The sequence below is a fragment of the Sinocyclocheilus anshuiensis genome, unplaced genomic scaffold, assembly GCF_001515605.1.
Source record: "Sinocyclocheilus anshuiensis isolate Anshui unplaced genomic scaffold, SAMN03320099.WGS_v1.1 scaffold889, whole genome shotgun sequence".
NCBI lineage: Eukaryota > Metazoa > Chordata > Actinopteri > Cypriniformes > Cyprinidae > Sinocyclocheilus > Sinocyclocheilus anshuiensis.
Genome location: NW_015554115.1, coordinates 115,880 through 141,501, shown reverse-complemented (window position 1 = coordinate 141,501; position 25,622 = coordinate 115,880). Strand labels below are relative to the sequence as shown.

The 25,622-nt window shown below is 41.8% G+C and overlaps 1 protein-coding gene across 1 annotated transcript in view; it reads left to right on the top strand.

Moving 5' to 3' along the window:
- fbn2a (fibrillin 2a) overlaps positions 1 to 25,622 on the top strand; it is a 138,544-nt gene that overhangs the window by 46,697 nt on the left and 66,225 nt on the right. Inside the window, 15 exon segments of the mRNA XM_016462171.1 lie at positions 1,565 to 1,792; positions 1,906 to 2,031; positions 2,316 to 2,444; positions 11,087 to 11,212; positions 11,413 to 11,538; positions 12,714 to 12,836; positions 13,048 to 13,173; positions 13,466 to 13,591; positions 13,776 to 13,898; positions 18,787 to 18,909; positions 19,023 to 19,148; positions 20,355 to 20,477; positions 20,560 to 20,682; positions 20,845 to 21,006; positions 21,954 to 22,022. Coding sequence (XP_016317657.1) covers positions 1,565 to 1,792; positions 1,906 to 2,031; positions 2,316 to 2,444; positions 11,087 to 11,212; positions 11,413 to 11,538; positions 12,714 to 12,836; positions 13,048 to 13,173; positions 13,466 to 13,591; positions 13,776 to 13,898; positions 18,787 to 18,909; positions 19,023 to 19,148; positions 20,355 to 20,477; positions 20,560 to 20,682; positions 20,845 to 21,006; positions 21,954 to 22,022 — 1,959 coding nt within the window.

Genomic DNA, 25,622 nt, shown 5'->3' with positions numbered 1-25,622 from the left:
GACACAATCTGTATTGTTAAAAGCGCTATATAAATAAAGGTGACTTGACTTGACCCCACTATCTCACAAGTAATGGAGATTGTGGCAACTGGACATTTTCCACAAATCACAGATTCAAACAATGTGTTTGCCCCATACGTGAACAAGAAAGATGAGTTGACTGCTCAACAAGGTTGTCTCATCCCTCGTAAGCTGAGATCCAGGGTACTGACAGAGCTGCACACTGGAGATCTGGGTGTCGTAAGGACGAAGGCCCTTGGAAAAGGCCAGAGTCACCTTGGCAATGCATTCATGTGGACTTTTGAAGGACACATGTACTTGGTAGTAGTGGATGCTCACTCCAGACAGCCCAAGGTGTGTGTAATGGAATCAACAATGTCTATTCAGATACTGAGAGGATTTTTTAGTCATTGTGGACTCCCAGAAGTGTCTCTGTTCTCCTCAGATGAGTTCCAAACATTTCTCAAGGATAATGGAGTGGCACATACACATTCTGCACCTTTTCACCCAACGAATGGCTTAGTCAAATTTGATCGATTTTTGTGAACATCCTACAATATGCCAGAAGAAACATCATTTCCGAGTCTCGATCCAATCTCAATCAATGTACCATTAAGCCCCTGGCAAGGTTTTAAGGTTCAGTTTTAAGGGTAAGCCTTTAAGGTTCACCTTGGTGGTACAAGTCATTTCTGTTATGCATGTTACAGTTACACACTGTTATACATATTGACAGTCATGGCTAACATTCATGGAGTTTAGTTTAAAAGAATAAGCGCAACACAGTTCATTTAATTATTATAGTGTTTAATCACAGTTGTCTATATTTATTGTATTACACAGGTATATAATTGTACCATGCTATATGTATATAAACGTAAAAAAAAAAGCAGAGAAGATATGCACCTTTTTGTTCATGATGTGTATGTAACATTGTTACTGAAGTGAGAACAACACTGTGGAGAGGAAATGTGATGTATGCACTCAATGTTTTCAGTGCACTAGAGGGCACTCTAGTTTATTCCCTTGTATGTCGTGTTGTTGTGGAAAAGAAGACAGAGTTTCAAGTAAACAAAAAAGTGAGTTACCACGGCAGTCATCTCTCTGTATAATAGATGTCATATAAAGCAAGAAGATATAACACACGACACCCGGTTTTAAATGTCCAAAGGCAGGCGTTTCAGGTATGGCATGAGGTATGGCAAGGTGGTGCAGCGTCTTGTTCCCTTCTCAGGGAAAAGACTTACATTCGTAACCTGAGATGTTTCCTTTCGAGTGGTTAATGATTGTTGTGTCTGTTTGAAGTCCTTATGATTTGTCAGTTCATTTGTGTGAGCACTTTTTTGGCTTAAATGTGCTGAAGCATGTTTTTTGATCTGGCTCTTTGGAAATCATACTGATCTTGTGAGGTATAACCATTCCCAGTATACTGTAGCATAAACACTACTAACTTTATTTTGATATCAGCACTGCTGAAGATCTTTTGCTGCAGTAAACATGTTAAACATGTTAATGTTAAAAAGGAATAGCACTAAATAAATTTGCTTTCATTGGCTGTTTTTCCCAGATGTTCGTTCAGAGGCCTGTTTTCTCACCTATGATGAAGATGTGTGTACGCAGCCGGTACCAGGACGCTTCCGCATGGACATGTGTTGCTGTACGGTGGGTTTGGCCTGGGGCAAAGATTGTGAATTGTGCCCTGAGCCTGGCACAAGCCCGTTTGATGCTCTGTGCCCGAGAGGACCAGGCTTTGCCAACAAAGGGGACATGCTCACTGGCAGAGCTGTCTATAAAGGTCAAATAAATACTGCTGCTCTGGAGTATTTTGATTTCACTGTTATGTCTGCTCTTATAAAGTTCATACTGTATTTTTAATTAATGACATTTATCTAATCCTCTCTTTGTCAGATATCAATGAGTGTAAAGTTTTCCAAAGCATCTGTATTCATGGAAAATGTCGAAACACAATTGGAAGCTTCAGATGTCATTGTGACAGTGGCTTTGCACTGGATGCAAATGAGCAAAACTGCACAGGTGATTCTGATTGTCTGTGAAGATATAAATAGCGAATCCTTTCCATCAGTATAGAATGACTAGAGAAATAATGACGACATTAACAAATGATAATGGTGCTATCACAGACCACTGAGTTGCATTCTGGTATCAAATATTATAAACTCTTTTATTTGAATAAATCCATTGTTTCATTCTTTTCAGATTAAGGTTTGCGCTGCCCTTTGAGTATCTGTGCATACATTCAGTTGAAAATGATAAAGCATTTCATGTGTTTCTCTACATGAGTGTGTGAATTTTCACAGATATTGACGAGTGCGTGATCTCTCCTGATGTTTGTGGTCATGGCACGTGTGTGAACACTCTGGGCAGTTTCCAGTGTGACTGTTTCCCTGGCTATGAGAGGGGATTTATGTTGATGAAGAACTGCTTGGGTGAGTGACACTTACTGAAATCCGATTTAAACTTCTTCTTCTTCTTCTTCTGAGACCAAATTTTAAAATGCATCTCCTCCTAGACTTTTAAAGCTACAATCACCAAACTCGGGTCAGACCTTCAGACTGGGCTGACTCGGATTGCTATATCTTTTCTAACTGATCCGGCTTACGGTTTTCGTAAACCAGACTATCAAAACCACCTAAAATCCCATAGACTTTCATTGAAGGAGTGAAAACTTTTATACAATAAGACTAATGGTCTATTTAAGCTGTCTTGAGTCTCTTGAAATCAAAATACTCCAGAGCAGCAGTATTTATTATGTTAGTAACTTGCTAATCAGGCTAGAAACATGCTAGTCATTTGCTAATCATGCTGGAAACATGCTAGTGACATGCTAGTAACTTGTTAATCATGCTAGCAAAATGCTAGTAACTTGCTAATCATGCTAGCAAAATGCTAGTAGCTTGCTATTCAGGCTAGAAATATGCTAGCGACATGCTAGTAACTAGCTAATCATGCTAGTAACTTGCTAATCATGCTAGTGACAGGCTAGTCACTTACTAATGCTAATTGTATGCTAGTCACTTGCTAGTCATGCTAGCAACATGCTAGTTACTTACTAATCATGCTAGCAACATGCTAGAAACAGGTAAACAACATGCCAGTTACTTTGCTAATCATGCTAACAACATGCTAGTCACTTGCTAATCATGCTAGCAACATGCTAGAAACATGTTAACAAAATGCTAGTAACTTGTTCATCATACTAACGACGTGCTAGTGACTTGTTGGTCATGCTAGCAAAAAGCTAGTCACTTGCTAATCATGCTAGCAACATGCTAGTCTCTTGTTAATCATGCTTGCAACATGCTAGTCACTTGATAATCATGCTAGCAACATGCTAGTCACTTGTTAATCGTGCTAGCAACATTGCTAGTCACTTGCTAATTCTGCTAGCAACATGCTAGTTACTTGTTAATCATGCTAACAACATTATAGCGACATGCTAGTCACTTGCTAATCATGTTAACAACATGTTAGTAACTTGCTAATCATGCTAGCAACATGCTAGAAACATGCCAACGACATGCTAGTAACTTGCTAATCATTCTAATGACATGCTAGTCACTTGCTAGTCATGCTAGCCAAATGCTAGTCACTTGCTAAGCATGCTAATAACATGCTAGTGACATGCTAGTCACTTTGCTAATCATGTTAGCAACATGCTAGTAACTTGCTAATCATGGTAGCAACATGCTAGAAACATGCTAACAACATGCTAGTAACTTGCTAATCATGCTAATCACTTGCTAATCATGCTAGCAACATGCTAGGTACTTGCTAATAATGCCAGCAACATGCTAACGACATGATAATCATGTTGGAAACACGCTAGCAACATGCTAGTAACTTGCTAATAATGCTAGCGACATACTAGTCACTTGCTAATCATGCTAGCAACATGCAAGTTTACTATTTCTTATTTATCTATTTATCTATCTATCTACTTATCTATCTATTTTTCTGATAGATTGTATTGCCTTCAAAACTTTAAAACTACTTCAAATTAGTTAAAAATGAAAACCCTCAAACTTTTAGCTTTTAAAACTACTTCAAACTTTCTGGCTAGGCTTTTTCAGCCAACTTAAAAAAAAGTTTGTCTACAAACTTTGCTATCTAGTTACCATTCCATTTTTTAATCGAGTTCTATGTACTGTGCAAAATTTGCTATATTAATACATTAAACAGGTCATGACATGCCTGTTTTCATTATTTTATTTTGTGGCCGGAGGTTCACTTAAAATGTGTTTTCACTTACCATGTTCACTTAGAATTGTTTGCACAAAAAGCAGTTGTATATTTTAGTGGCGAGCGGTGACTTCTTTAACCAGCTATGCTCTCTGTTTTATCAGCGACCACAAATAAGAAACACCTTGACGTGCTGATTTTAAAATAGGGCTCTTCCCACATGCTTACACACACATATATTTTTAAGAATGGGGAAAACAAATGGAACATTAAAAATTCTTAGACATTTTTACTTTTATTAGTTTGATCAAGCATGTTGCCAAATAACGTGTACTTTCAAAATGTGTTTTTATGTGGACTTCCCACCCCTGGTATATTTGCAAAACATATAACAAAACCAAACAAAAGGTAAGTTGTGAACCCAGTTGTGGGATTTATTAAACGAAACAGAATTAATCAAATAAAGGCAGCTTCACATAACAGGGAGATACATGTGCAGAGCACCCAGCTGGAAACATAATACAGAACTTGATGACCACATGATAAAAAGACAGCGTGACTTTCCAGGAAAACAAATGGTAATAACTCGGTTGGCTTTCACAGTTTATCAGCATTACCAACTTGAAGCATAACAATGGAAAGAATAACATATTCAGGTAAGTGTATCTCAGGTGAGTATAACCCAAGGCAGATCACCATACACAGGTGCATGAGTAAATCAGGGTGAGTATACCACAGGTAATTCTCACAATATGATCAGGATATAATTTCCAGGAGCAGGGCACATTTGCAGACATGTATATAGTGAGCAGGTCGAGGGGAAACAACAACAGGTGTGTAATTGAGGTACAAGTCTTTTAGTGCTGGGATATAAAAACAGTGATCCTGATACAGGAGAAATAGGCCAAGAAGCTATTCACAGTCACTTATCTCAAAAACACGATGATGCACAAGAGGACAATCTCATTTGTAACAAGCGTCACTCCAAACAATCCAACATTTCTCCCATTCCCACTGAAGCTGCTGCCCTCTCTATGCTCCAGTCTACTGAACCCATGCAAAATGGCTACACCAGAGTTTTATTAGAGGAGAGTACCTATGCTTTTACTGTGGCCAACCCAACCATCACTGCAACTCCTGTCCCAACGAAGGCCACAGTGCTTAAAAGAAAGAAGTGTGTAATGGCTAGTCACTTGCTAATCATGCTAGCAACATGCTAGAAACATGTTAACAAAATGCTAGTAACTTGTTCATCATACTAACGACGTGCTAGTGACTTGTTGGTCATGCTAGCAAAAAGCTAGTCACTTGCTAATCATGCTAGCAACATGCTAGTCTCTTGTTAATCATGCTTGCAACATGCTAGTCACTTGATAATCATGCTAGCAACATGCTAGTCACTTGTTAATCGTGCTAGCAACATTGCTAGTCACTTGCTAATTCTGCTAGCAACATGCTAGTTACTTGTTAATCATGCTAACAACATTATAGCGACATGCTAGTCACTTGCTAATCATGTTAACAACATGTTAGTAACTTGCTAATCATGCTAGCAACATGCTAGAAACATGCCAACGACATGCTAGTAACTTGCTAATCATTCTAATGACATGCTAGTCACTTGCTAGTCATGCTAGCCAAATGCTAGTCACTTGCTAAGCATGCTAATAACATGCTAGTGACATGCTAGTCACTTTGCTAATCATGTTAGCAACATGCTAGTAACTTGCTAATCATGGTAGCAACATGCTAGAAACATGCTAACAACATGCTAGTAACTTGCTAATCATGCTAATCACTTGCTAATCATGCTAGCAACATGCTAGGTACTTGCTAATAATGCCAGCAACATGCTAACGACATGATAATCATGTTGGAAACACGCTAGCAACATGCTAGTAACTTGCTAATAATGCTAGCGACATACTAGTCACTTGCTAATCATGCTAGCAACATGCAAGTTTACTATTTCTTATTTATCTATTTATCTATCTATCTACTTATCTATCTATTTTTCTGATAGATTGTATTGCCTTCAAAACTTTAAAACTACTTCAAATTAGTTAAAAATGAAAACCCTCAAACTTTTAGCTTTTAAAACTACTTCAAACTTTCTGGCTAGGCTTTTTCAGCCAACTTAAAAAAAAGTTTGTCTACAAACTTTGCTATCTAGTTACCATTCCATTTTTTAATCGAGTTCTATGTACTGTGCAAAATTTGCTATATTAATACATTAAACAGGTCATGACATGCCTGTTTTCATTGTTTTATTTTGTGGCCGGAGGTTCACTTAAAATGTGTTTTCACTTACCATGTTCACTTAGAATTGTTTGCACAAAAAGCAGTTGTATATTTTAGTGGCGAGCGGTGACTTCTTTAACCAGCTATGCTCTCTGTTTTATCAGCGACCACAAATAAGAAACACCTTGACGTGCTGATTTTAAAATAGGGCTCTTCCCACATGCTTACACACACATATATTTTTAAGAATGGGGAAAACAAATGGAACATTAAAAATTCTTAGACATTTTTACTTTTATTAGTTTGATCAAGCATGTTGCCAAATAACGTGTACTTTCAAAATGTGTTTTTATGTGGACTTCCCACCCCTGGTATATTTGCAAAACATATAACAAAACCAAACAAAAGGTAAGTTGTGAACCCAGTTGTGGGATTTATTAAACGAAACAGAATTAATCAAATAAAGGCAGCTTCACATAACAGGGAGATACATGTGCAGAGCACCCAGCTGGAAACATAATACAGAACTTGATGACCACATGATAAAAAGACAGCGTGACTTTCCAGGAAAACAAATGGTAATAACTCGGTTGGCTTTCACAGTTTATCAGCATTACCAACTTGAAGCATAACAATGGAAAGAATAACATATTCAGGTAAGTGTATCTCAGGTGAGTATAACCCAAGGCAGATCACCATACACAGGTGCATGAGTAAATCAGGGTGAGTATACCACAGGTAATTCTCACAATATGATCAGGATATAATTTCCAGGAGCAGGGCACATTTGCAGACATGTATATAGTGAGCAGGTCGAGGGGAAACAACAACAGGTGTGTAATTGAGGTACAAGTCTTTTAGTGCTGGGATATAAAAACAGTGATCCTGATACAGGAGAAATAGGCCAAGAAGCTATTCACAGTCACTTATCTCAAAAACACGATGATGCACAAGAGGACAATCTCATTTGTAACAAGCGTCACTCCAAACAATCCAACATTTCTCCCATTCCCACTGAAGCTGCTGCCCTCTCTATGCTCCAGTCTACTGAACCCATGCAAAATGGCTACACCAGAGTTTTATTAGAGGAGAGTACCTATGCTTTTACTGTGGCCAACCCAACCATCACTGCAACTCCTGTCCCAACGAAGGCCACAGTGCTTAAAAGAAAGAAGTGTGTAATGAACACTCTCTCACTTCCCTTCGTCAAATTTTGACACTGTCTCCCTGGAGGTTGGATTAGGAGGAGTGAACGGGTGCCATATATGCTCAAAGGATACAGGCAGACTGTTGGAGGCATCCCTACCCCAACCACCAGGCAGGCCAGAGGGTCTGGCTTTCCACAAGAGACCTGCGTCTACGGCTACCTAGCAGGAAGCCCAGTCCCAGGTATGCAGGTACATTCCGCATTACCAGACAGATAAATCCTGTGACCTAAAGACTTGTTCTTCTTGCTAATTACTGAATCTCTACTTCATTTCATTTATCATTGCTGAAACCGGTCCACCCTGCACCAATCATGGAACCTGAACCTCCACCACCACTGGAGATTGATGAAAATCCAGCATACTTGGTAAAGGAAATTATGGATTCAAGAAGAAGAAGGAGCCAGAAGCAATATTTGGTGGACTGGGAGGGATACGGACCAGAGGAGAGATCCTGGGTAGCTGCCAGGGATATTCTGGATCCTTATATTACTTTCCAAACACACCAGGACTGCCCAGCACCCAGACCCCTTGGTTGAAGACTAAGACACCCCAGTTGAAGAACACCTGGAGGTGTTCATAGAGGTGGGGGTTCTGTAACATCTGCTCCCTCCAACCACCAGAGGGAGCCCTCACCAAAATAATGATCTCACTCAATTTCCTCTACAGTCACTTCCTTTTTGCCCTGTATAAAGAGCCGTGCTTTCCTGTATTATGTTGCAAAGTATTGCCAGTCTTGCCTGCCTTACTGAGCGTTTTCCATTGCCATTGTTACTGTCTGTTGTTATGACCATTGCCAGTTTTTTGGACTCGTTTTATCGATTACTGTTTCTGATTTAACTGCTTATTTGGACTGTCTATTTTGATCTTCAACACCTGCTTGTGTTTTTGACCATCTCTTCACTTGTTGATTTGGATTGTTGCTTTTAATAAACTTAAAATGGATTCAAAACCAATACCAAGTCCATTACATCGTGCTTCACATGTCTTTTTCCTGTGAAATCTTTACTGATTTTTATAAACATAAGAATAACTTTGATATTGTTAGTAGCCTAATATTTCAAGATGAACACTTACTGGACGGAAGCAGCTCAGCTTTTTTAGACATTGTTTTTTTTCTTTTTAGAAAATTCAGTGAGTCTCAGATATGATCAATAGGATTTTGAGGAATGTTTGTTTCCAGAAGCTTTACTTTTACTGTTTCTCAGTGGAGGAATGATATTCTCAAGCCTCTAAAAAATCTCAAATCTTTTGAGAACTGTTTATTTTCATGTCTCTGTGACGAGTGGGGCGGGGCCGAGAGCTGTGGGAACAGAGCGAGGCCGGTGGAGTAAATGATAATGAGCAACACCTGCGCCACTCACTGGTCTCTTGAGTTCCACATAAGAGCTCCGGAATGATAAAAGGAGGAGTGACGACAGTGAAGGACGAGAGAGGACGTTGCCTGGACTGCTTAAGTTGTTGTTTTATTTTATGTGGCAGTCGCCCGTGAGGGGCTGCCGCTTTTACTTTCGTTCTGTGTTTGTTTATTTGTTTATTAAAGTTTTGTGTTTAAAGGTTGCCGGTTCCTACCTCCTTCTTCCCAATCTACAAACTTTGTTACATTGGTGCCGAAACCCGGGAGGAAGGAGGGACACGCTGTCAGAGAGCCCTCGCTGCTGAGGGGGATCACAGTGCTGAGGAGATCGGGCAGCAGGAAGAAGAAGAGACCGCCGGTGGCTGCCCGAGGCGGTGGTGCTGGAGCGATGGAAGACGAGGTGGGACAGAGAGCTCGCTGCCGCGCTCCTGGGTTGAGGAGGGGTGGCTGCTGTCCGAGAGAGAGCGGAGGAGTTGGCGCCGTTCGCCAGGAGGCCGGAGCCTGCTGTCGTCCGTCATGTTTGGGGAGAAGCAGGTAATGGGGGACTCGCTGCCGGCTGCCCTCAAAAGGAGGAGCCATCGCCGTCCGCCAGGAGGCGGAGGAGCATCGAGCCATCCACCAAAGATGTCCAGTACAATCGCATAGCACCGCGAGTGAGAGCCTCTCAGCTGGTTGAGGACCAAGCGGCAGTGTGTCCGGGAATTTTTTTTCTTTTCTTTTCTTTTCTTTTCCTCTATTGTCTCTTTCTCTCCTCATCCTTCCTTTTTCTTTTCTCTCCTCGTCTGTCCTTACCCCCAGGTACATCGCGGCCGCCGTGATTGCCTTCCCCGGAGTGGGGAGGGGGGAAGTAGAACGCAACAGCGTGAGTACCCCCCGGACTGTGAGGGGCGATGGGGGTATGTGATGAGTGGGGCGGGGCCGAGAGCTGTGGGAATGGAGCGAAGCCGGTGGAGTAAATGATAATGAGCGACACCTGCACCACTCACTGGTCTCAAGTCCCACGGAGGAGCTCCGGAAGGATAAAAGGAAGAGCGACGACAGTGAAGGACGAGAGGGGACCAGGCCTGGACTATTTATGTTGTTGATTTATTATGTTTTATGCGGTAGTCGGTTTATGCGGTCTGGCGCTTTTACTTTCGTTTTGTGTTTGTTTATTTATTTATTTATTACAATTTTATGTTTAAATGTTCACCGGTTCCCGCCTCCTTCTTCCCGATCTACGAACGTTGTTACACTCTCAATCATCATTGTATTGCATTGCATTATATGTTTTGATCATTTAATCTTACTAAAACATATTATTAGAAATATAGAGTGACTACTGATATTTATATCATTTTATGTAAGCATCTGCTATACTGTTATAAAGATCTATTATAAATATTATCAATGGTGGACAGGGGCCATCATGGGCACTCTGCAGTTTGTGATGCACTGTGTTTTCTGACACCTTTCTATCATGGCCAGCATTAAGTTTTTTAGCGATTTGAGCTACACTAGATCTTCTGTGTGATTGCACCAAACAGACTAGCCTTTGCTCACCATGTGCATCTGTGAGCATTGGGTGCCCATGCCCCTGATGCCGGTTCACTGGTTGTCCTTTTGTGCACCTCTTATGGTAGGTACTAACCACTGCATATGGAGAGATGTTCTGACACAGCTGTCTAACCATCACTATTTTGGCCCTTGTCAAAGTCGCTCAGATGTTTTCACTTTCCCATTTTTCTTGCTTCCAACACATGAAATTCAAGAACTGACTGTTTTATTGCTGACTAATATATCCCACCCATTAATAGGTGCCATTGTAATAATGTAATTGATGTTATTCCCTTCACCTGTCAGTGGTTTTAAAGTTGTTTTAAAGTTCCTGATCAGTGTATGTAGTAGCTGTGTCTGCAAGCCATGCATTACTAAACATACTGTTGGTTTCCTAAGGTTTCTTAAGGATGTTGCAATAGGATCTTGGGAAACTAGACAGGCTGGAAGGATTCCCATGAGTATTTTCTTTGACATTAATTTATAGAGCCATGATTATGAGACTAACCATCATTGTGGTGTGTATGTGTGTGCTTTTTTGATGCTGTAGATATTGACGAGTGTGAACGAAACCTCTCACTGTGTAATGGAGGCACCTGTGAAAATACTGATGGCAGCTATAGGTGTGTGTGTCCACCTGGTCATCAGCTGTCTGTGGACGGCAGTGCCTGTGATGGTGAGAACTAAATTATATCATATCTCACTCTTGTTTGTTCAGTAGATACCATCTACAGAACTATTTAGAACTTATCAGCTCAATTACATTATCATACATGGACCACTTCTTGAAATAAGCCATTTTAACTCAAATATATTTTGTCTTGATTTTGTCTGATTATTCTCATGGATCTGATGGATGGTACTGCTTGTCTGCAGATGTGAACGAGTGTGAGTTGAGCAGCACATTGTGTCTTAATGGCAGGTGTGTGAATGTGGTGGGGACGTACCAGTGCTCCTGTAACTCTGGTTATCGGATGACACCTGATAGGAAAGGCTGCACAGGTCAGAGTTCTGCATTAGATTAGCTTTAGATTAACTTTTAATGACTTTTAACTCTCCATTTTGTCTGTTCATTTACTTCTTGCCCATCCACTCTCATGTGTGAATGGATAGATAGATTCATGAAAAAGAGTATATAATCACAAAGTGGGTATACAGTGCCTTGCGAAAGTATTCATACCCCTTCATTTTTTTTTTTTTACATTTTGTTATGTTGCTGCCTTATGATAAACTTCTTTAAATTACTTTTTTCCACATCAATCTACACTCCATATACCTTACTGGCAAAGCAAAAACAGAATTGTCACAACTTCGTAAATTTATAAAAATAAAAAACTGAAATAAGTACATTGCATAAGTATTCATACCCTTAACTAAATATTTAGCTGAAGCACCTTAACAGCCTCAAGTCTTTTTTTGATGCGACAAGCTTTGCTCATCAGCATTTTGCAATTATCTGCCATTCTTCACCTCACCTGTTCACCTCTCAAGCTCTGTAAGGTTGGATAGGGCAGATGCACATTTTCAGGTTTCTCCAGAAATATTTGATTGGGTTCAATCCCAGGCTCTGGCTGGGCCACTCCTGTTTCTGAGCTCTACAGGCAGTTCTTTTGACCTCAGGGCTTGGTTTTTGCTCTGATATGCATTATCAGCTGTTAGACCTTTTATTAAGACGTGTGTGCCTTTCCAAATCATACCCATTCAATTGAATTTGCCACAGGTTAACTTCGCTTGAAGTGTAGTAACATCTTCAAGCAAAATGAATGCTCCTGAGCTAAATTTCAACTGTCCCAGATAAGGGTATGAATACTTATGCAATGGAATCATTTTAGTTTTTTATTTTTAATAAATGTGCAAAGATGTTAAAAACCTGTTTTTTTGCTTGACAATTATGATGTATGGAGTGTAGATTGTTGTGGAAAAAAAATAATTTAAAGCAGTTTAACATAAGGCAGCAACAAAACAAAATGTGAAAAAAATGAAGGGGTATGAATACATTCGCAAGGCACTGTACATTTACACTACTCAAAAGTAAAAACTATCATTGAGAAATATTATTACAATCTAAAATAGCTGTTTTCTATGTGAATATATTTAAAAACTTGAATATATATTTATTTATACATTTAATATATATTTTATTATATGTCTGTTTTGATGTCCTTTGTACTCTTCAGATATAGATGAGTGTACGATAGAGAATGGAGGATGTGAGGTGTACTGTAGTAATTCAGAGGGGAGTTATTCCTGCAGCTGCGGTCAGGGTTACACTCTGACGCCGGACCAAAGGACATGTGCAGGTGCATTCTTAACACTAGCTGCTCTGCTACCAAACCTGACAAACCACTGTTCACCTTCTTCTATATCTAACACAGCAGCTGTTTATTTCCAAACATATCTGATTTAGTGCTGTATAAAAATGCAATTTTATTGAATACTGAGGAACAAACTGTATGTCCGGTTGTACACATACATGCATTGATTCTCCTGTCTCTCTCTGTGTCTCATCAGATGTGAATGAATGTGAAGAGCATGTTGACATCTGTGAAGGTGGTCAGTGCACTAATGTCCCTGGAGAATATCACTGCATGTGTCATGAAGGATTCATGACTTCTGTGGACATGAGGACATGCATTGGTGTGCTGCTCAATTCTGTTTTTTTTTTTTTTAAGAAACTATATGTTTGTTCATTTGTATATAATTCAGCTTACACAGCACATTTCTCAAGATTATATATAAAACAAATAAGAACAAAATAAGACAATATCCGTGTTAATTCTATGCGTTTTAAAAGTTAATGTCACAAGAATGGATGCATATTTTACCAGAAGTATCAAGTCTTTCTGTACTGGCTCTCTCTTCAAATTTACACAGTCATCTGACGATCTGATTTTGGTTTAGTCTGTTGCTGTGGGGCCTTTGTTTGCAGATGTGAATGAGTGTGACCTCAACACCAACATCTGTGTGTTTGGGGAGTGTGAGAACACCAAGGGTTCTTTCATCTGTCATTGTGAGATGGGTTACGCCATGAAGAAAGGAACCTCTGGCTGCACCGGTGAGTCCTGATCCAGAAAAACACGTCAGAATAATTTACCTAATAATTGATGTGTACCTTATACTCCGTATTATAAATACTACCATACTGTACTTACACTGATAAGTTAATACTCCACAGTTTGCATTAGTTGCATTAGTTGTTTGTATTGGTATGTAGTGTAATCTCTTATGCTCTGATCCAGATGTTAATGAGTGTGAGATTAACACTCACAACTGTGACACACACGCCACCTGTGTCAACACACCGGGACATTACTACTGCTCCTGCAGTGACGGATGGTCTGGTGATGGAGTCAGATGTGCTGGTGCGTGTTAGTTATGATTTACCATGTTACTGGGATAGAATAGTGTGTAGTCTGTAATATTTATTTTCCGAATAAGAAATATGCATGGCTTAATTTTAACCTCTTTGTGGTTGTGATTCTTGAAATGCTGTCATCATAACTCAAATTAAAGACATATCATTTGAAAATGATTAGATGAGTTAAAATGAGAGTAGTCCCTGAAATATACTTCTAATAAGTAAAAGTTACAATAAGTTCTCTTCTGCATTACACTTTTGTTAGAGTGTGTTAGTAATCTAGTTTAGATTTTAAACTTGCCACATTGTTGCTCGTAGCCTTTCTCATTGGTAATTCACTTTAAATAAAAGCTCCTGCTGAACGAATAAATGTAAAAGTAAGTAAGTTAGAAATATTCCAGAAATCTATGGGCAGTAATGAATTACTGATTTACTACACATGTCTGTGTCATGGAGTCAACAGCAAAGCCAGATCCTTCAGCTTCTCCCACTCATTCTTAATCACCCAAATACTGATGCACTCCACCTGTCAACACCAATCAAGCCCTGTAATAAGGCACCATCACATCCCTTCCTTAGTGTCTGGTCTTGTTGTTCACATGCGTGCATCAACCTCCCTGGCTCCTTACCTGATCTACTTACCTGTTCATTTTCTGTCGTCTGCTCAGCTCTCTGGGTCCATCACCACCTGCAAAGATACCAGTGTGATTATTCAGCTAAGTCTATGCTCTTAACTCTCCAAAAATATCCATATCTGTGATCATCGCTTTCTCCTCTGCAGAAGCCTCAATTAATAAACTCTGTTGAACTGTACTTACCGGTGTTGTCCTCTTCTGTTTGCTGACAGAAGACCAGACTGCAAACTATGCAAATCAACAATGTGATCCAAACCCGGATCTGTTTGCTGAGCTCGTCCAATCCATTCGTCAGTCACTTCTCTCACTCACCACTTCTTCAACTCAATCTGCCTCCGTCAGTCCCATGGCCCGTCCGACGACACCTCCAGTGCTCCTTATTTTTTGAGATGCAACCCCAATTACTCCCCAGAGATCGGGCCAAGATCACATACATCATCTTGCTCCTGTCTGGACGTGCTCTACAGTGGGCGCGGTCTGTCTGGGATGCTCACGGCCTGATCACCAACTCGTTCACAGCCTTTGTTGCTCACTTCAGCTAAGTTTTTGGCTAAAGTGCCAACGAACTATCAGTCAACAACCAACTCTTCCGGTTACATCAAGGTCAATCTTCCGTGAATGATTATGCTCTCCAGTTCCGCACTCTTGCAGCCACCAGCGGCTGGAACGAAGCAGCGCTCATCACCGCGTTCTGAAAATGGCTGAATGTTAACATCCGTCAACAAATGGCTATTTATGGTGATGTTGTGGGGCTAGAGAACTTCATTCAGAGACCGATGCGCATCTCTCAACACCTCACACCCAGCAATTTGGAAGGTACTGCTGCATCAGCTCCGCCCACCTCACCTCCAGCACCAGAACCAATGCAGATTGATCCATACCATTTCACCCGTGCGGATCATCAACGGAAGAATTAATGGGTTGTGCTTGTACTGCAGAGCAGCAGGACATCTGATGTCCCTCTGCCCAGTTCATCCACCATGCCAAGCGGTGAGTGCCCTCCAATTGCAACCTATGATTGCGCTATTATCACGCACTACGGTGCAGGTAACCTCTGCTAACCAATCTGTTTCAGCAAAAGCCCTCCTCAACTCTGGATCCTCCAGGAACTTCATCTCACTGAATCTCTTACGACAATTAAACCTCAAAAGGAAAACCTGCTCTCAACCACTCAACATTCACACTATCTTAGGAAAACCGCTGGGCTCAGAGAAGATCCTATGCTGTTCCTCTACCATCATGCTCCACATCAGCTGTCTGCATCAGGAATCCATCTCCTTTCTGGTGCTGGACGGTTCTACTGCTAATATCATACTGGGATGGACTTGGCTGACTTGACATTCCCCTTAAGTCAAGTGGAACACTGGTGAAATCCTCCAATGGAGTGGTGATTGTCTCCATAAAAGCATGTCTCCTGTTAAGAAGTTTTCTACAGCTCCATCCTCACTCCTGAGATTCCACCTGACTACAGGGCTTTCCAGGATGTCTTCAGCAAGCAGGCAGCAACAGAATTACCACCTCATTGGCCATGGGAATGTGCAATTGACCTGCTGCCTGGGGCCATGCTACCTAAGGGTAGAGTATACCTGCTGTCCATCCCGGAACAGAAGGCCATGGAGGAGTACATCGAGGAGGCTCTCAGGCAGGAATTCATCCACCCTTCTACTTCACCAACAACATCCAGCTTCTTTTTTATCAGCAAGAAGGATGGAGGCTTGAGGCCATGCATCGATTACCGTATCCTGAACTCACAAACTGTCAAATATCGCTACCCATTTCCTCTAGTCCCAGCCGCCCTGGAACAGCTTTGTGGTGCTTGCATCTTCTCCAAACTGGACCTGCGTAGCGCTTACAACCTCATTCAGTTCCGTAAGGGTGATGAATGGAAGACCGCCTTCATAACACCATCAGGCCACTATGAATACCAGGTGATGCCATATGGCCTCTCCAACTCACCCTCTGTCTTCAAAGGATTCATGAATGAGGTGTTCCGGGAGTTCCTCCATCAGTTTGTCATCATATACATTGATGATATCCTCATCTACTCCCAGAACATGGCCGAACATTGCCACCAGATGAAACAGGTCCTCGAGAAATTGAGAGAAAACCATCTATACCTCAAATTGGAGAAGTGAGTTCCACCGTGACACCATCCAATTCCTGGGTTACATCATCGACCATCAAGGCATTCACATGGACCAGAGGAAGGTACAAGCTGTCAAGGACTGGCCTCAACCTACCCCCATCAAAGAACTCCAAAGATTCCTGGGCTTTACCAATTTCTACCACCGTTTCATCGCCAAATTCTGTCAGATCTGTGCACCTCTCACCTCACTGCTAAAGAATAAGCCCAAGTCTCCGTCCTGGACTCCCGACGCCGTCAATGCCTTCCAGAAACTCAAGGATGCCTTTTGCACCACTCCTACCTTGGTTCATTCAGATCCAAAACTCCCTTTCCTTGTGGATGCTTTAGCAGTAGGGGTAGAATTGGTATTGTCACAACATCACAGAGAGCCTCCTACACTCCATCCACTTGCCTTCTACTCTAGAAAGTTATCCTTGGCGGAGCAGAACTGCGACATTGGCAACAGGGAGCTTCTGGTAATAAAGCTTGCAGGGCAATCAAGCAGGAAGCTAACCACCCGTTTGAAGTCATCACAGATCATCATAATCTGGAATATTTTAAAGATGCTAAAAGACTTAACCCTTGACAGGCCCGCTGGGCACTTTTCTTCACCCACTTCAACTTCACTGTTGACTGTTCACGGTCTCTTACCGACCTGGATCAAAGAACCAAAGGGCTGACACACTCTCCCACATCCATCACACCGAGAAGAACAACACACCTCCAGAACCCATACTCACTCCAGCCATTATAGTAAGTCCCATTCAGTGGTCCATAGATGACCAAAACACGGAAGCCACTCACACTGAGCCTGCTCTGCAGGGAGGTCCAAAAGGGATGGTTTAGGTTCCATCATCCCTTCGACTGACCCTTATGGAATCAGTACACTCATCATACAGGACACCCAGGCAGCCAGCAAACTCTCTCACTCCTCCAAAACCAGTACTTGTGGCCCAACATGACCTGAGAAGTCTCCCCATTCCTTGTCGACCCTGGTGCCATCTCAGAGTAGACTTCGTTACTGACCTCCCTCCTTCCAACTCCAATACCTGTGTCCTGGTGGTCGTGAACAGGTTTTCTAAGGCATGCCAACTCATCCCTCTGAGACCACTGAACACTTATTCCAACATGTCTTCCGTAGCTATGGTCTACCCAAGGATATCGTCTCTGACAGGGGACCTCAGTTCATCTCCAGGGTTTGGCAAGTCCAACTCCTTGGGGTTTCCATCAGCTTATCATCTGGATATCACCCACAGAATAATGGCCAGACTGAGTGTAAGATCCAGGAAATTGGGTGATACCTGAGATCTTACTGCCATAGCCATAGTTTCATAGTTTACTGCCATAGACATAGTTTCCTGCCCTTGGCCGAGTATGCCCAAAACTCCCTACGGCAAAGTACCACCGGCCTGATGCGCTTTCAGCGCATACTCTGTTCCAGCCACCCCTGTTTCCCTGGTCAGGTGAGAAATCGGACGTTCCAGCTGTGAACCATTGGTTCCAGGAGAGCAAGAGAGTCTGGGACTCAGCACATGTCCTTCTGCAACAGGCAGTGCGGAGACATAAAAGCCAGGCCGATGCTCACCGTTCCAACGCTCCCCAGTACCATCCGGGTCAAAAGGTCTGGCTTTCCACCAGGGACATCCATCTCCAGCTGCCTAGTCACAAGTTGTCTGTTGTTGTTGTTCACATGCGTGCATCAGCCTCCCTGGCTCCTTAACCTGATCTACTTACCTGTTAACCTTCTGTCGTCTGCTCAGCTCTCCGGGTCCATCACCACCTGAAAAGACATCAGTGTGATTATTCAGCTAAGTCTATGCTCTGAACCCTCCAAGAATATCCATATCTGTTATCATCACTTTCTCCTCTGCAGAAGCCTCATTTAAAAAACTCTGTTGAGCTGTACTTACCAGTTTTGTCCTCTTCTGTCTTCTGTGTCTAGTAGTATTTGTATGTAGTGTAATCTCGCATGCTCTGATCCAGATGTTAATGAGTGTGAGATTAACACTTTAAATCTAATTTAAATAAATGATCTACAAAATGCACAACACAGTATACATGTATAAAGTTCCAATCAAATCAGTTGTTCTCAGTATTATTCACACTTGTTGAATATGTATTTTATTATGCAGATATGGATGAGTGTAGTGACAGGACTCACATCTGCAGCGCTGATGCTGAGTGTGTGAACACAGCTGGCTCGTACCACTGTCGATGTTCAGATGGCTTTACTGGAGACGGATTTACCTGCTCAGGTCCATCATTCAGCCTTCTGTCTGTCTATCTGTTCAATCTGTCCATCCACACCAACATACTTCCATCATACTCCATACAAACCATCATTCACTGGTGTCTGAATATCCTGCAGATATGGACGAGTGTGCTGAAGATGTGGATCTGTGTGAAAACGGCCAGTGTCTCAATGTTCCTGGCAGCTATCGCTGTGAATGTGAGATGGGCTTCACACACACTCCAAACAGCAAAACCTGTCAAGGTGCGTTTATCCACACACACACACACACATGATGACAGGATGACAAAGTTACTGCTTTTTGTCATCATTTTATGGACAGATAAGGATTCACTCAGAAATGAAAATTCTGTCATTTACTCAGCTTCACGTGGTTTCAAATTAAAATGATTATTTCTTTCATGGAACACATAAGTAGAGGTTTTGCAGATTGAATGGGGATAGATGTGGTTGATCTCCTTGTTCACTTTGGACTGAACAAAATAGTAACCTAAACATGGTAATAAAATCTAAATTAACTGATGTTATTCACAACAAAAATATTATTTTGCATTACTGAATCATCCTAAATAAATACCTTAATGTATACCAACAAAACTAATATTTTTGGCTTAATTCAGGTAAAAATTGTTTTTAAAGGTAATAATTGCAGGTCACCACCTCTTTTTACAGTTTAGTTCTCAAATCTCATTTGTGATTCATGAATGAGATTCATACTAGCTGTGAAATGATTGGTCATGTGACACAAAGGAATAAGTTAAATTTTGCTCTGTTCCATGACTTTAGAAGCCTTAATTAAGATTGATTATTAATGAGTCATATGGGCTACCTAAGATACTTTTTCAGGATCTGTGTTGTCTTCCACTGAAGAAAGCATGTCATGTGGTTTTGGAATGAGTTTCTGGGTGAACGATCTTTTTAAATATATATATATATACAGTGGGTACGGAAAGTATTCAGACCCCCTTAAATTTTTCACTCTTTGTTATATTGCAGCCATTTGCTAAAATCATTTAAGTTAATTTTTTTTCCTCATTAATGTACACACAGCACCCCATATTGACAGAAAAACACAGAATTGTTGACATTTTTGCAGATTTATTAAAAAAGAAAAACTGAAATATCACATGGTCCTAAGTATTCAGACCCTTTGCTGTGACACTCATATATTTAACTCAGGTGCTGTCCATTTCTTCACAAAGAGTGAAAAATTTAAGGGGGTCTGAATACTTTCCGTACCCACTGTATATATATATATATATATATATAAGAACAAAGGTTATTTTACATAAGGATTTTTGTTTTCTCATAGTTTAGTGGACACCATTTTATTATTATACTATTAATAACACACTCATAAAATCAGATCGGCAGTGTATCTATTGATTTTCAGAATAAAGTACATAAATTACTGTTATATTTTCTGTAAATCATATGCGTATGTTGCAGATATAGACGAGTGCACCTTCCAGAACATCTGTGTATTTGGCACATGTCATAATATTCCAGGGATGTTTCATTGTGTTTGTGATGAGGGCTATGAGCTGGACAGGACAGGTGGAAACTGCACAGGTAAGCATGCTGTTACTCTACAATATCAACAGCTGTTCTTCACCTCACACTGTGAATACTTTCTGTGTTGTTGTGATGTCAGATGTGGACGAGTGTCTCGATCCCATCAGCTGTGTTAATGGTCACTGTGAGAACACAGCCAGCTCATACCAGTGTAACTGTCCCATTGACTTTGAACTCAACCCCACTGGAATCGGCTGCGTTGGTAAGACTGATTATTAAATATAACCTAACCCAATGCTATCACAATCATAGTACTTGCACATTAAGAGATGTAATGCATTTATTGTAAATCATGCAGTTGAAGTGCTCTGTGGTCATCCATAAAAGCTCACATGCAGTCTGTTGGTATGTTTCCATGCGGCAGACACACGAGTAGGGAGCTGTTTTCTGGATGTGGTGTACCGTGGCCATGGCGGGCTGGCGTGTAGTGTTGAGTTGGGGTTTGGAGTCAGTCGTTCGTCATGCTGCTGTTCTCTGGGACGAGCGTGGGGTAACCCATGTGACCTTTGCCCTCCACTCAACACCTGTAAGGAACTCTGCAACAATCCTCAATAGTTCAATACTACAGTACTTCAAAACAGCAGGAATTCGGTTATACAGTGGAACAATATGTCACTACTTCCATACTACATGCAGTTCAGTACTACTGCATGTCAACAGAAAAGATGAACACATTCTGAAATCAACATCCCTAAGCACTTTCATGTAGGAATATTGTACGCAGGAGATTATTTTGATCTATAATACTATAATAACCTGTAACGAATCAATCCACTGAAGGCGAGTTGAAGTGAGAACCCAAGTGCAGTTTATTTACAAGTGATCCAAACATCCAAACGATAATCCGAGACTTGACATGAACAGACTTGACTAGAACAGACTTGACTTGGCATGGACAGGACTCACCAACAGCATAAACAAACCAATGGGAAACAAGACACATGACTAAGACAACCAATCAGAACATGACACAATGAACAGAGGAGCCAATAGCATGAAGACATGAGGGCAAGGGAAGCATGACATAAACAGCATGAAATAATTACAAAATAAAAGACATGGACATGAACATGAAACAAAAACAAAACCCAAACCCCACATTACATAACCCTATTATAATAGTAAATTAATGCTAACAATTCTAATTTACTCTCTTAATTACCTCAGTAAATCAATGCTATAATACTATATTACATCAATACTTAGTATAAAAGTTTAGTATAATATCATAGTATTTTCGTAATTTAATTTAAATTTGTAATTTAAAGGCATTTTTTAATTAGCTTGTTTTTTTTTCATTTAGTCTGTAGTTATTCTATTTTTCTGTAGTTATTCAAGGCACTTTCAGTATAATTTTATATATTTTTGTGACAAAAACATTCGTAAGTTACTTCATATTGGCTTGGCATATTGAACAAATATTGATGAATATGAATGTGGTAGTTGACTGATGAGTGTATCATGTGTCTCTAGCGGAGTATAACACATTGTGTCCTGGAGGAGAGGGGTTCAAACTCAACCCCATCACCATCATCCTGGAAGGTAATCCAGCATCTTCACTGAACATACTGTTAATAACAGTTAATTATTCCTATGAAATTATTGAGAATACAGTAAAGTAAAATCAAGACACCTTTATTTTTTTGTAGCACTTTATACAATACAGATTGTTTCAAAGCAGCTTTACAGTGAGAATCAGGAAAATAAAGATTCAGTGATGCAAACAAAATTAAGTTCTGCTTTAAAGCAGCTGAGTCACTATTTAGTTTAAATCAGTTAATTGTTGATTCAGTTTGGTTTAATAACTGTGGAAATTGCATCAATTATGGAAAGAATTTTCATCTATAAAGCAGCTCTGGAGAAATGTCACTATCAGTGATGTCATCATCAGCTCAGTTCAGTTCAAAGGTGACAGTGACAAGGAACACAAACTCCATTGCGACAAAAATGGAGAAAAAATCTTGGGAGAAATCAGCCTCAGTTGGGGTTCATTTCTTCTCTCGCCAGACGAAACAACATGGTTTGAATTTTTCTGGGCTGCATTACAAGTCAGAGTTGTGGACCGATATCTTTCTGAATATTTCATCCAGTTCCTTCTCTTTGAAGATCAGGATATATTATGCCAGTGTTTGGTGGGGAGGGGAGTTAAACTTGCCATAGGGTCTGTACAGAAAACATGTCTGGTTCTCGTGGTCTGTGCTGAGGATCTGTGCTGATGGTCGTTGAGGTGATGAGGTCTTCACAGGGGATCTGTCTCTGGGGTGCATCTAGTTGTCATGATCTCCGCTAACATCATGGCTGTTGTGATCGTCTCTAGGTGCTAATCCACCATCTGGTCTGAATATGGACTGGATCCGTATGGCTACAGCGACCTCAAAATAAGAATGAAAGAGACTAATAATAGCGTAGATGCCATTCTACTTATGATACTCTTGGTAGTACCTAGTATTGCAAAGTCCACTAAAGGAGGTAGAGCTTTTTCGCATTTGGCTCCCAAACTCTGGGATAGCCTTCCTGATAACGTTCGGGGTTCAGACACACTCTCTCTGTTTAAATCTAGATTAAAGACATCTCTTTGGCCAAGCATTCAAATAATGCATCTCATAATCTTGTACTGCAGTTATATCTGATCAAATGCACATTATTATTCTTTAGCTTGGGTTAAACAAATCAATTTTGCTTGGTTGGAACAACAGCTACTCTAATTATGTCTCTATTTGTTTCTCTGTTTCTGTCACGGATCAGCCAGGCTCAGCCACCTCCCAATCACAGCGAACACCTTCACCTGAATACTGATCACACGCACCTGTCACTACTTGGCAATCATCATCAGCCACCATTCATAAGCACACACCTCACGCCACTCCAGTGTCCGGTCTCGTTTCTACGAAGTGGACTCCCTCTCTATTCTATCCGTGAGATACATCGAAAGACTTACCTTCTTGATATACTTACCTCCTGTGTTACCTCCATTGTGTTCTCCTGTGTTCCATTCCCCAGTACGTTCCAGTCATCCACTCCGTGAAAGCTCCGTTTACCCACCAGCGGAGGTGTGTGCTGTCCTCTATCCCCGATTCCACGATCTCCTGGAGGACCAGAGACAGGGATACTCTCCTCCTCTCCCTTAAAGGACTATATTCAGCGCTATTACTCACCTCTCCGAATCTCCTGCACTCAGTGTTGAAAATAAAAGTATTGCTATTTTTCTAATCCTCTGTGTGAGTCTCCTTCCATAACAGAAGACCGGACCACAAAGGATCAGCAAGATGAGTGCATCCGACCCGTTCCAGGAGATCGTGGATGCCCTCAAACGGATACTCACCCCGGCCATTGTCACACCACCTGTCACGCCCGTCACCAACGCCACTTCCTCTTCCACGACAGTACTTACCGGTCCCATGGCCAGACCAGCGCCCTTCTCTGGCTCGGTGGAGGAGTGCAACGGATTTCTGCTGCAATGCTCGCTCGCACTGGAGATGCAGCCACATCTGTACGCCAAGGAAAGCGCTAAGATAGCGTTCATCATATCACTGCTGATGGGACGGGCACTTCAATGGGCAGAGACCATCTGGTCCCAGGCCGGTACTGTAACTCAATCCCTTGATAATTTTCTTGCACATTTCCGAGAAGTATTTGGTAGACCCATAGGGGATACCTCTGTTTGTGACCAGTTATATCATCTCCGTCAAGGGTCTCTGTCCATCAACGATTACGCCCTAAAGTTCAGAACCCTCGCAGTAGCCAGCGGCTGGAATGAACGCGCTCTTCTGACCATTTACCGGCAAGGACTGGAGCCGAAGGTGCAACTTCAGCTCGCAGCCTACGATGATTCCTATGGCTTGGAACTGTTTATACAATTATCCATCCGCTGTGCTACTCGTATGCAATCTTGCATTGTGGAACAGCAACTTCCACCATACACTCCACTCCTTCGTCGGCCAGACACCATCAGCCCTCCAGAACCTATTTTTTTACTGTGGAGCTGGGGGGCATGTAATCGCGGCATGCCCTATTCGTCCGCCACGACCTATGGTGAGTGTCATTAAGCCATCAATAGTTAATATGCAGCCCCTCACCACTGTTGTAAAACTTACTGCCTCCGGTATCTCCTTTCCAGTTCATGCCCTCCTCGACTCTGACTCAGCCGGGAACTTCATCTACGGGAATCTCTGCCACCAACTCAATCTCCCAACGCCGACCACCAAGACCACCTACCAAGTCCAATCGGTAATTGGAAAACCTCTCAGCCGAAGGCACTGGCCATCCAGGGGCCAACAGCACCATCTCGCTGCTGAAAGATCGCTTCTGGTGGCCCAACATGGCCAGGGATGTGAGAAGGTTCGTTCAGGGCTGTTCCGAATGTGCCATCTCCAAGAGCCCACGCCACCTACCCTCTGGCAAGCTCCTTCCGCTGCCCATTCCCAACCGCCCTTGGTCACACCTAGGAGTTGATTTCATCACTGATATACCGGCCTCGGATGGTAACACATGTGTTCTTGTAGTCATCAATCGATTCTCTAAATCTTGCCATCTTCTGCTGGAGATTTACTGCTGAAATCATGTTTAACAACATTTTCAGATATTATGGAATTCCCGAGGACATTGTTTCAGACCGTGGCCCACAGTTCATCTTCAGAGTATGGAAGGCATTCTTTTCCCTCCTAGGTGTGACCATAAGCCTGTCATCAGGATACCATCCCCAATCCAACAGGAGAGGAAGATTCAGGAAATCGGGCGTTTACTTCGAACCTTCTGCCATGGCCACCAGAACTCTTGGAACCAGTTCCTAGGCTGGGCCGAGTACGCGCAGAACTCTCTCCGTCAGCCATCCACTGGACTCACTCCCTTCCAGTGCATACTCTGATACCAACCTCCCCTATTCCCCTGGTCCGGGGAACCGTCGGATGTCCCTTCTGTCGATTAGAGTGAGAGGGTCTGGGACACAGCTCACCATTAGCTTCAGCGGGCAGTGCGCAGGGGCAAGACTACCGCAGACCTTCGAAGGGCTGAGACTCCCTCTTACCAACCGGGTCAAAAGGTATGGCTGTCAACACGGGACATCAGGATGCGCCTGCCCTGCAAAAAGCTCAGTCCCAGATATGTTGGCCCCTTCACCATAAAGCAGATAAACCAGTCACGTAC